The following is a 12,680-nucleotide window of genomic DNA, read 5'->3' on the forward strand; positions in this document are numbered from 1 at the left end:
GGCTAGGAATCAAACTTGGGTCTCTCACAATTGTGGAAGGTGTGAATCCTCCCAGTGCCCATTTTGCCTAGATACTGATGGCTTCACGCACACAGCAGTGGCCTCAGACACCAGCAGTGTCCTATGTTGCCTTCTGCTCATTCCCCACACTCCCACAGCCTTGTACATATTTGAGTGTGTCACAGTTGCTCCAGTGATTGTTAGTTAGTTACATACTGATGGCCTTGTGCATAGGGGCAGCCTGGAGCCTGCCCTGACTGCCCTCCCATTCACATTCTGATAGCTCTGGGCACAGCAATAGCCTTGTACACACAAAATGGCTTTGCACACACACCCAGGGCCTCATTTCCCCGACTTTATTCAGTGGCACATTCACAGCGGGGATAGGGGTAGACACAGGGTGGGGCCTGATCTGTCCTGGAGCCCTGGGGGCACCACACACCATGCACTATGGATGGGAGGGGGCACAGGGGGGCTTGGTGGCCCCAGCAGAAGCCTGTGTACTGGGGAAGAGGCAGTGAGTGCCTGGGTCCCCCTAGCCCAGGTCCACAATGGGAGGGGCTAATACTGGGCTGAGGTTGAGGGGTGGGGGTGGGGGGGCACAAAGTGTCTGCTCCAGAGGGGCCAAGTGGCCAAGCCCTTGCCCGGGACACAAGCCCATAGGGCAGCTGGGGGACACTCTGGATGTAGAGCTGTGCCACTCTCCCTTTTCCCCTCCATGACGGAGAGGAGGGTTCTGGGCTGGGCCAAGCAGCTACCCTGTCCTGCCCCATCCCGTCCTCGGCCAATCAGAATGGCTTAGATGTCTGCTTGAAGATGAAGCCTCGATAGGCAAGTGTCTTCATGATGTTGGCAATGTTCTTGCAGTCGTCTAAAAAGAGGAAGAGAAGGCATTTAGATGGGCCCCCCATTCTTCCCCACCATGCCCACAGGTGCTATATAAGGGTAGGGGGTAGGAGGTAGGGTCAGATTCTGGGGCCACAGGCTCAAGAGAGGGGATTGCGTCCCCTGGTGGTAGCACCTCCAGTGTCGGGTTGGGCTAGGTGATGCTAGGCCAGCAGGAAGCCTGGTCTCAATGCTTCTCAAGTCCCATAATTCATGCTGGAAATTGGCCAGTGTGTCCCTCCCCGGCCCCAGCGGTGATGTATGGGCGCCGTCGCAGTAAGAAAAAGGCAGAGTAAACGTGTAATTTCTCCCTTGACGGCCCCCGGCCGCTGGGCGATCCTTCTTGTTGCCGCCGCATAGGGACGGCCCGTCCGCCACACTCCGTCTTCCCGCCACCCGCCTTGATGTCTCCATTTCATTACTGTGTGGCCATTCATCACGCCCACGGCCAGGGTGACTTTGGCGGCACTTGTGTGTGTGTGGGAGATGTGGCCAAGGCCATAATCACTGGTGACAAGGCACAAGACTTGGCACATCTGGGCCAGGGTTCTGGGAAGCACATCTGCCCCATGCACTAGGCACAAGTACTCAAATAGCAACTTGTCTGGGCACCAGCTGCCCTCTACAGCCCGGGCTGTCAGCCCTCCACCAGACACATCTGTGTACATCTGCCCCAGCCCTGCCTCTGTCCTAACCCAGTAAGCTCAATGCTCATGCTGGACACCTTTGTTGGTCCTTTTGCCTCAATACCTCAGGTTAAATACATCTGGGCTTGGCACACTCTTTCACATGTAGTTTCTCCAACAGTGGTTCTTGTGAAAAACTCCATGTTCAAAACCATCTCAGGACCCCAGTGGCTGCAAGAACAGGCACTTGGGCCTCAATAGCAAGACATGGGCTAGGTGGTTCCACTACCATCAGCAAGAAGTGCCTCTGTCCTGGAGCTTTTACCACTACAGTAAGCCTGGGACAAAAACAGCCCAAATGCCTAGGTTTTCTATTCCTCTGTCCAGAGCAGCCACCAACTCCTCATCCCCTCACCTGCCTTACCCCTTTCCCACCACCCATAGATACTCCAGAGCCATAACCAGGGCCTCAGACAACACCGATCCTCCTGGGATCGATGCAGTGATTGTAGAAATATTGTACATCAATGTCATAATCAGGTGTGTGTGGGGGTGTGTGTGTGTGGTAAGGTCAAGGTGGGGTCAGAAAGCCTCTACATCTGTCAAAGACCAACCCCTTTCACTGAGCTCTAGCTCCACCTATCCTTGGACCTTAGGCTAGGAAAGGGGACTCACCGTAGCTAAAAGGGCTGAGCAAGGCAGGAAGAGTCTGATCAGCCCAGGGCCCATGTCACTAGCCAGACACCAGTCCTGCAGGCCCTGCTTAGGGCCAGCAAGGTTTCTGGTTGAGGCCAAGGACAAGCCGCGCAAAGTCCTGTTTTGCAGAGCTCAGCATCAGCATGGTTGTACCTTATGGTGGATGTGGGCATGGAGAGGTGACCCAGGGCTCAGACACAGGGACACCTCACTCCCCTAGGGATTCAGAAGCTACGAGGGCTGGTCTGAGGCAGAACAGTGGGAAGACAGATGGGTGGGTAGTGGCGGCCATGGCAACTCCAGACGTGACCCATCCCTGTGGTTTATGGGCCGGACACGCACCCCGCTCAGCTGAGACCCCGTCATTTGTCTCCCTTAGTGCGTATGCCTGTGCTGTGGGGGTAGAGGGTGGAGGAGGGCTGACAAGGGGAGCTAGACAGCTGACAGGAAGGGGAATGGGACAGGAAGGGGAATGGGACAGGAAGAGCTATGCAGGAGGGGGCACGGGTAAGATGAAAGGAAGGGTCTGGGAGGGGGTAGGGGCTATGATGGGGTGACAGTCTTCCCTAAGAAGTCTGGCCCTGTCAGGGCACCTCCAATCCTTCCTGTCTCTTGTACTCTGGGGACCCTGGCCACTGTGCATATTAAGAATAAGTCCCCTCGTTATCTGCAATTACCCAGCGGCCACACACCTCATTTCTTCCAGCAGAAAAGAAAATTAGTTTTCTATTGACTTCATCTGGCTCCTCCCTCACTGCTGGACAAATCACTCAGTCTGCCTCCCCTTGCCCAAGTGAATATGCCCAGCCCCTCCCCCCAGGCCCCCGTTCATCCAATGGGCAAACACTGACTTCCCAACCTGTGCCTGGCCTTGTGCCTGGCCCTGTGCCCCAGTCTGTCCTTGATCTCCCAGCTCCACACACAGAATGACTTCATCCAAATCATTAGCTTCAGCAAGTGACAAAGACCACGGCCTCCCTTGAGCTCCACACTACATGTCCATATGCCTACTGAACATCTCCAGAGTTACTTACAAACTCAGTAGTCCAATACCGAACTAAATTTCTCCCCGCAACTTCTTCCTAACCGTGCTCTCCATCCCAGTGAATGGCATCCCAAATACCCAAACAAGAAACGTGGGAGCCGAGCTTGGCACAGTGCTCCTCCTTCAAATCTCATAAGTTATGCATTCCTGCCAACTTCACCTTCTTACTCTCTAATTACCTACTTCACTCCAGCAGCCACCCCACCCCACCCCCAAGTCCAGACTCCATCATCCCTTGGCTGGATGACTTGTCTTTCTCTAATTCATTCTCCTGTAGCCAAAGTGGTCTGACACAAATCTGATCATGTCTTTCCCTCTTTAAATCCCTTCAGTGGCTTCTCTTGCCCTCAGTTTAAACTCTACACTCTTTAATATGACTAAAAGGCCCTACAAAACTGATCCCTGCTTTCTCTGGTTTCACCTGTTACACTCTCCTCCTAACCCCTGTATTCCAACCTCAGGGAACCACTTACTGTTTTCTGATAATGACTAAGTGGTTAAGAGCACGAGCTTTGTTTCCTGTCTTAACTTCCCCTACTGGCTGTGGAGACGGCAGCAAGTGCTTAGCTTCTCTAATCTCAGGTTCCTCAACCAGGAATGATGATGGATGCCACCTCAGCTTTACTGTGAAGATTAAATAAGTTGATGGTGCCCATAAAAAGAATACTTTGTGCTGGAATCCCTCTTCTCTGATAAAGAGGCCAAGATACTAGTTTTCTGGATGACCCAATGGTAAGAAAGCGTCTATAGTATCTATAGCATGACACGAGGGCCAGCACACCTGATGAAACCAACTGTCATTCTCTCCACTCACTGACTACTGATCTTAACTGTTTCCTGGGGATTCTGGAGTCTAACTTGTTGCAGCTGGTCCACCACAATGAAGACAGAGAAACCCAAAGGAAGAAACTTGCTCCAGTTATCTACCAGGTCAGTGGTGGGGCAGTTATGGGCCGTGGTAAGAGTCATTGAATCTACTGATAAATTTAAGAAACAGCAATAGTTAGAAAATGAAGAAACTTGGCAGAAAGAAACACCAGGTAGGTTTGGGGCTCTGAATAGGCTAAGTTCAGAAACACAACACCAGGGTGAGCCTGGTGACAATGTGGCCTTGCAGAATCCTCTACTTGAATCCCTAGGCCACCCAGATTAGCAGCCACATCTTCTGGTGCCTTTCCTGAACTAAGTAAGGCTGGCCTGAACCTGCTACGGGGCAGGGAATGTGTGCAGGGAAGGGGGGCCCCCCAGCTTTGTGCCCACAATGAAGGCCTATATATCTTCCTCGCCTTTTCCAAATTCTAGAAGGCTAACTTGTTTTTATGTTCCTGGAGGGTCATGAACTTATAACTTGTTCTTTTGGCTTTGATATTCTTAAAGACACTAATGGGAAGGGAGCAGCTGCATAAATGCCTCAGAGAGGAGTAGAGCAGCTAGTACCCAACAAGGAAGGATAAGTTCATTAGGTGGGCCCAAGGGTAGTCAAATATCTGCTTGGTGAAGGAGCTGCTATGGAAGGGTGACTCTGATTTCTTAGGACACCCAGCATAAAGAACCTGAGACCGACATGCTCCAGCTAGCCATGCTTGGCTAAGAGTTGAGAGGTAGAGGACAGGAAGCAGGACCTGGGGCAATAAGACTCTTGCATTCATGCACTCATTCAGCAAACACACACTGTCACTTGTGTGTGCCAGGTCACGGAGGTGTACAAGACTGTACTTCCATGCCCTCCAGGAGCCCACCTGTAAGTGGTACAATGTGAGCAGTGCTAGAAGCAGAGATGGCACAGGAAAAGTCACTCAGTTCAGTCTGTGGACCGGGAAAGGACTCCTGGAAGAAGGAAGTTAAGCAGCTGTCTTGGGGGCATGAGGGAAGGGAGGAAGACAGGTGGGCAAGTTGAGGTAAGGGAGAAGGTGTTCTCAGCATAATGAACAATATCAGCAGATTCCTGGAGGTGAGATGTGGCGTGTCCAAAAAAGTAAAAATAATTAAATTTAGCAGGTGATTGGGGAGTGATGAAAAATAGCAGGTAGGGAAGTAGCAAGAGGTGAAGCTGCCAAGTCAGCAGTGACTGAATAGAGGAACCTAAAGAGCCCCAAATGCTAAGCTAAGGAGCTTCAGATTTTATTATTCTGGGAATGATGATGAGACACTAAATTGTTCAAGGATGAGAATGACAGGACCAGATCTGTGTTTCAGAATTATCTCCTAGGATGTGAACCAGGACCAGAGGGGTTAAACTTGAAGGCAGAGAGACCAATTAGCAGACTGTACTATGGTCCAGGCCAGAAATGATGGTGGACCAGAACCAGGCCAGTGGTGGAGGAGATGGAAGTGGAGATAAACTGCCAACATGGAGAAGTAGATGGAGGCATAAGAGTTTTTAGGAAATAGAACAAGCAAACCTTTGAGGGTAAGGGAAGAGAAGGCCAAGTCTAGGATCTTAGTGCCACTCACTGAGATAAGGCATGGCAGAGAAGGTGCAGATTTGGGGAAATGATGAACTTAGCTTTGGCATGTTGAGTCTGAGATTCCTATAGGATGTCTAAATTTATCAGGGATTTCCTTTATAGCTTCTAGGTTTTATGTCTGCTTAAGAACGTCTTCCCTATTCAGTGTTATTTAAAAAAAATTTTTTTCTTTTAATATTTTCATAGAAATTATATTTTATATCAAACTTTTTAATCTGTCTGGAATCTGTTCTTATGTATAATGTGAAATAGAGGATCTACTTTTTCCCTAATGGATAGCCAACTGTCACCATTGATTGAACTGTCCACACCTTACCCATCCTTTTGAAAAGACACCTCTATCACATATAAAATACCCATACATGGGTCTGATGGAGCCAGCAAAGAATGAATGTGAAATGATCAAGGAGATAAACAGATTAGTGGGACAGAAGGGGCAGCAGGGTGGCAACTACTGATGTTGTGGGGCTGTAGGACACTGTGGCCTAAGGAAGATTTAGACACATCCTGAGGCCTTGCTGGTATCTTCATAGGCCTCCTGCCTCAAAAGCCTACCTTGGTAAAACACCTTATTAGTGATCTCCAGGAGCTGGTGAGGAATGGGGCCAGAGCCCATGGAAAAAGGACAAGCAAAGACAACAGGGAGGTGAGTTGGGGGGTGGGAGCAACACAAGGAGCAGGCACCACTGTAAGGATAAGACAGCAAGAACCCTGGGTGTGTGGATGTTCTACTCGTTTTGTCTCCCCCATCTTTCTGTCTTCCTGTCTGGACATCCTGGCAGCTCTAATACCCTGAGAGCAAAGGGCCAGTCAGTGGGTCATCTTGGACCTGCCTGATAAAGATTGCCAGATTCCACTAGTTACTTACACTAATACATTATTTGTTATTTTTCAGAAATTCCAATGTACCTTGGTGCCCTATATTTTTATTTGCTAAATATGACATCCCTGTGGTAACCCTCCCCACCCTCTGCCTCCGTCTCCTAAACTATAGCTGGGTGCAGTTCAGGGTAGATGATCCAGTGAGTGGCAGCTCAGAAGGAAGGCAGGGGGGTGCTGAAGCAGTGAATTTAGAACTGAACTAGAAGAGGGCCCCTGTATAACTTCAGATTCTGGGTTCAAACCCAAAATCTACCACATAACAACTGTGAACTTGAGCGAGTTATTGAACTTTATTTATTCTACCTATGCTTCCGTTTCTTCTTCTCTAAAATGGGAATAAATTATAGCAACTACTTCCCTTGTTGTTTAAAAGATGAAATGAGCTGTTATTTGTGAAGTGCCTAAAACAGTGTCTGGGTTATTGTTGTTATACTTGATAAAAACGTCATTACATTCCCCAACTGGTTTTTTGTCTCAGGCATGGCCCACTCAGGCCTCTGACCCCCAGACGTGGCCACCCTGGCACACATGACACACTCCCCAGACACAGACCCCCTCTCCCCACAGACACTATTCCTCTAGCTTCCTACCCTTCCCCCAAGACAGGGTCGTTATAGCCTCTACTCCAAAGTGACCCCTTATTTCAGCCCCTCCCCTCGCCCCCCTCCACCCCACTGAGGTGCCTGAGGTGCCACAGGGCTGATGGTGAAGGATGATGGTGGTTCCACAATAAGGGGAAAAGGCAATTTCATCTTGATTAGCAGGCGATTTCTCTCTCCGTAATAAGCGCGCTCCAAATAATTAGCGTGTTTTACGTAATAATGAAATTACAGAAATGCAGTCCACTTATTCAAACAACTCACCATTACCATATTTTTAAATATTAGACTTAATTAGAGTTTATCACTTCAGAGAAGTATGCGGACCGAAGATGTTTTTAAAAAAATCCTCATAAAGTGTTTATTAAGCGCTGGTAAAGCTGGGATAATGATGTGTTTGGAAATTAAGGCAATCAAACACTTACCGCCGCTCCTGGAGGCCGGGCATGGAAATGAGGCCATTACACGCCCATTACCCGCCAGCTCACAGCCACTTGGGGGGGGGGATGCGCCTGGCCGAGAGGGCATGGTGCCCGGAAATGCCTGTGCCAACAGCCCAGAACAGCCTGACCAGTCAGCACAGCATGAAACCCCTTGTGTCACATCACATTTGGCCACCAGGAGCCCAACTCAGACTTGGCCAGTAAATTACTAGATTGGTCCCAAATGCCAAAGACAACACCCAAGACCAACCCTAATCCAGACTCCCATGCCTGGCAGGACATGTCAATTCCACTCAAATTCCAATAAAAAGTGGAGACAGAAGCCCAGGTCTGGCATCCAGGGGTGTCAGTGGAGGAGCCTGAGGTGAATCCCACCTGCTGGCTCAGGTCACTGCAGAGAAGACCAAGACCAGGTGACCACTCCCAATTCTGGGCTACTCAGGAAGGGTAGCTAGAGTGGTGGGGACCAGTTGGGAAGAAGCTGGGGAATTGAGCAGAGAGCCAAAGAGGCAGGAGAGCCAGGGGCCGTGCTCAGGACAGACCTGAAACAGGGAAAACAGGCAAAAAGGGTGGCAAGGAGAGGGGCTGGCGGCTCCAGGCCCCATTTATCCCATTGAATAACTAATTCCAGAATTTATAGTGCTGGGTTTTTGTTCTGTGGCCATTTATATCTGTGAGGGGAGGAAATGAAGAGGCAGCACGGACGCCACATCTTTCTGTGTTATTGCTTGTCTGCCATTTGCAAATCATTATTAATTGTGGGCCCTGGTGGCGGGCCGGGTGGGGGCCGGGCTGGGTACATCCACATAGCTCTTCATCAAGGACCCCAGCCGCTGCCCCAGAGAGCCAATTACCCCGCCCTGATTGGGATCAGATAAAGAGGGAATTTTTACAAATTAGGGAATAAATAGAATTTCCACACAGGGCGCGGGCAGGACCTGAGAGGCTGTAATGAAAAACCATCCGTCACCATCAGCGCAGCGTGGGCACGCAGCCCCAGCACTCCCTCCCCTTGTGGGCCCGCCCTAATGCTCAGGGACCTGGGTGTACAGGTCTAAGCATACTCCAACCCCTCTATGTAAGGGCCAGAGTAGGGGAGAGGCATCCCCAGGCGGGATGTATAACATTCCTTGGGCTCGAGATCCTTAGGCCCAGCTATGACACAGTTCCCAGGGCAGCCTCTTCCTTCCCATGCTTGCGTCTCCTCCCTCAGGGTCTTGGGAAGGAAACTGAGGCAGTCCTGAGGAAGGCCAGAGTTGGGGACCACAGTGCAAAGAGCACATTCATGGCCCTATAGTCGTGGCAGTCCTAGGGCACAGCCCCTGGATCCACTCACTCTGGGCTCCCATTAGCGCTCCTCCCCTTGGATCATTAAATATGTATATCTTATTACACGCCTTGTTAGAGTATCGAGCTCTATTGACTGATGATAAATCCTGAGCCTCGTCCTGGCCATAAATTTATCTGGGGATGATGAAGACTCAATAATCTAGTCAGGCAGATAATATCATCGGGCCTTAAAAAAGATCATTACATTATATGTCAGAATTAAAAGTGAAATACGCCGTAGTAACAGGGCGGCTGCTCTGGCCATTACAATGGATGCCCATCTCCCCCCATTCGTTTCCAGCCAAGGCCTCTTCCAGGTAAAGGGGCCAAGAAGTCTCACCTTTCTCCTGGAATTGGGACTCCAGAGTAGGAAATACCACAGCACAGGCAGGTAACCTAAGTCCAAATGAAGACCTGGCTGGGGAGAGGTAAGGGGAAGAGGTGGCTACTGAGAGCAGCTGAGCAGATCTGCCAGACCTAGCAGCCTTCTCTGTCCCAAGCAAACTTCCACCTTGCCCTTGGCCTTAGGGTTCTCCTGTGGGATTATCTTCTGGTGGCTCTTCAGTGGCTCCAATAGGAAGGCAACAGGGCCTCAGAATGGCCTGACCAACAACAGCAGATTCTTTCCAAAATGTGGAGGCTGAGAATCAGAGGTTAGGTTACTTGCCTGTACCGTCCCTGGCAATGGAAGAGTACTGGGGCCTGTAACCCAGGGAAGAGCCATATGCCAGCAGCCTACCTGGAGCCTTTCTTGTGAACACGTGCTATCTATCAATCCAGACCAACGTGCCTCCTTTCAGAGAGACCAACATGCCCACAGCCTCAGGGCTTACTACAACCTGTCCTTTGAGAAACATTGCTGCTAACCTTTTCATTCTTTGACCTCAACACTAATGACTTTCTCCATGTGTCTCATTCCCACAGTCACACCCTCAACCTTTTAACATCATCTACTGCTCTTCCTCTAAAATATTAAATTCAAATATCTTCAGTCTATGATGACAATGCCCTTTTTCTTTTATTTCACTGGAACCTTGAAACTATTTTTCTCTCTTTGAACTTGCAGATTATCTCACGGTCCAAAATGACTGCTGGCACTCTAACCATTACACCCACATTCCATGCAAAAGGACAGAGGAAGAAGGGAAAGCCAAAAATAGTGTACTTTCCAGCTGAGTCTCTTCTCTTTAAGCATTGTTCCTGGAGGTCCCACAACACTTTTCCTTTTTTCTCACTGGCTAGAACTCAGAGGCATGGTCACACCTAGCTGTTTGAGAACTAAAGAAAAGCAGTCTTTTTTCCATATATGTCACCCTCCTCTCTTCACCCTTTTCCTTGCCCACTTTTAGTTGCTTACCCAACAGCCAGCCCCTCTTCTTTCCCTGCTGGCAGAGTCCACACCTGCCCGACACGGTCAGCGTAGATCCTCCATGGTCTGAGCCAACTGTGGTTCCCCCTTCCCCTTCCCAGTCACTGGTTTCAGGGTGGGAATGTGTTCTGGCTACTGAGACCTGAGGGTTAAGAGTGCTGAAAGACCTCCAAGGAAAATGTCTTCACTTTTAAAAAGAAAAGCATGAAGAAAAAATCATCCTTTGTATTCTGCTGGATATTTTCATGTCTGCACATAATGTCTGGGACTGCAGAAACCATCTTCCAACCTTGAGGGGAGTTAGCCTGCAAAGAACATGCTGAAGATGAAAACACAGAAAAATGGAAAAAATCTGGGTCCTAGATGAAACTGCTGAGATGCTGAATTAACCAACCCTACTTCACCTCCAAACTTTTGTATGGTAAAACATCTGATTGTTTGGGGTAGTTTAAATTGAATTCTCCTTTTCTTAAGGAGCACTGGTAGTGCAGTTAAGCACTCGGCCGCTCACCAAAGGTCAGCAGTTCGAACCCCCAGCCACTCCATGGAGGAAAGATGAGGCAGTCTGCTTCTGTAAAGATTTACAACCTTAGAAGCCCTGGGGCAGTTCTACTCTGTCACACAAGGTTGCTATGAGTCAGAATCGACTGGATAGCAACTGGTTTGGTCTCTTTTTCTTGCTGTTGAAAATATGGAAACTGGTAAAGAATTTAAAAGCAGGAAGGAGAATAGTGTAAGGAATGGCCCTTATCATGCAGAATTGGCTGAATGGAGAAGGCAGGGCAAAGGGCAGTGAGGACAGTGTTGTTTCAGGCTGGGACACTGGTACCCTTGATTGCTTGCTTGAAACATCTGATCAAATTGTTTTTTATTATATCTCAGGACACAGGCTGTGTAACTAAAAAGGCTGAAAGGGCCTGAAGCCCATGTGAAAGTAAGGGAGGCAAGACAATACAACTTCACTGAGGAAGGCTTTTTATGTCTATCGCTTACAATTTAAGTTGACTAACAGTCCCACAGCTTCACAAAGTGATCAGAAACTCAGGCTTGTTCCTTCTTTCTGCCTGCCATTCTCAGCATGTGGCTTTCAACTTGCAGGTTATCTCATGGTCCAAAGTGACTGCTGGCACTCTAACCATTACACCCATATTCCTGACAAAATGACAGAGGAAGAAGGGAAAGGCAAAAATAGTGTACTTCCCAGCTGAGTCTCTTCTCTTTAAGTATTGTTCCTGGAGGTCCCACAACACTCTTCCTTTCATCTCACTGGCTAGAACTCAGAGGCATGGTCACACCTAGCTGTCTGAGAAACTAAAGAAAAGCAGTCTTTTAATTACCACACAGTGCTGGCTCTAATTATACCTGGAAAGAGGGAAATGGATACTGGGTTATATACCAAGTAGTTTCTGTCCTAGCAACATCACCGACACACCTCCCTTTGGAGCTCTGATTCCACGGTCCATCATTTCAACCTTTTCTTGTCAACATCCACAACTCCTTTGCTCCCTTTCCCTCCATCACCCCTGCCTGGTAAAACACAAAGTCTGCCTTTTCTATAACTGTACCTGGGCTGAGTGTGAGTAGAGAAAATTACAATCATGTAGATTTAAGCTATTTATAAAATCATAGTTATCAACCTCAACTGGTATATAAAACTGCCCAGCCAACTGTCTATTACTCTTGATCACAGAATCCTCCCCATTGACAATTTCATATTCTCTCATTCTTCCTAAAATTTCAAATTCCCTACCCCCAACATCACCCTCTGCCACCTTGCCCATGCAAACAGATAACTTTGTCTCCTACTTCACAGGTAAAGCCACCCCTCGGGGCTGCACCATCATAAGAGGACCTAAAGCTAATCCCCCCACCGCGCCTGTGCTCTGGAGTTTAACCCTACTTGCCTACTGCATTACTGAATAGCCCTTCTCTCTGACACAGCTTCAACTTTTCTTCTGCACTGCGTCCTTCACATAAGCATGTTAATATATTAAATCTCTCCCTTCTTTCTTTTTTTTTTAATTGTGATTTGGGTGAAAATTTACAGAGCAAATACGCTGTCCATACAGCAGTTCACATACACTTTGTCTCATGACACTGACTACAATTTACCACAATGCAACATCGCTCCTCCTACTTCGTCCTGATATTTATTACCTCTTCCCTGTGTCCATCCCTCCATGTCTTCCTGCCCCCTGAGCTGTCTCCCTGTGCATAAGCAGCCCTTCTTTCTCCCATGCTTGTTCTCTCCAAGGAGTGTATCTACCTCAGGTAAATGTTCAACTCATATGCCTGTCTTTTGTTTGGCTGGAAGCCACAGGCATGGGTTCAATTCCAG

The 12,680-nt window shown here is 48.7% G+C and overlaps 1 protein-coding gene across 1 annotated transcript in view; it reads right to left on the reverse strand.

The window, feature by feature from the left end:
- Positions 1–788: 788 nt before the first annotated feature.
- ERI3 (ERI1 exoribonuclease family member 3) overlaps positions 789–12,680 on the reverse strand; it is a 171,761-nt gene continuing 159,869 nt past the window's right edge. The window contains exon 9 of the mRNA XM_007953078.2: positions 789–871. Within this exon, the coding sequence (XP_007951269.1) occupies positions 789–871 (83 nt within the window). The remainder of the gene's footprint in view (positions 872–12,680) is intronic.

The sequence above is a fragment of the Orycteropus afer genome, unplaced genomic scaffold (assembly GCF_000298275.1).
Source record: "Orycteropus afer afer isolate SDZICR_OR568_19922 unplaced genomic scaffold, OryAfe1.0 scaffold00370, whole genome shotgun sequence".
NCBI lineage: Eukaryota > Metazoa > Chordata > Mammalia > Tubulidentata > Orycteropodidae > Orycteropus > Orycteropus afer.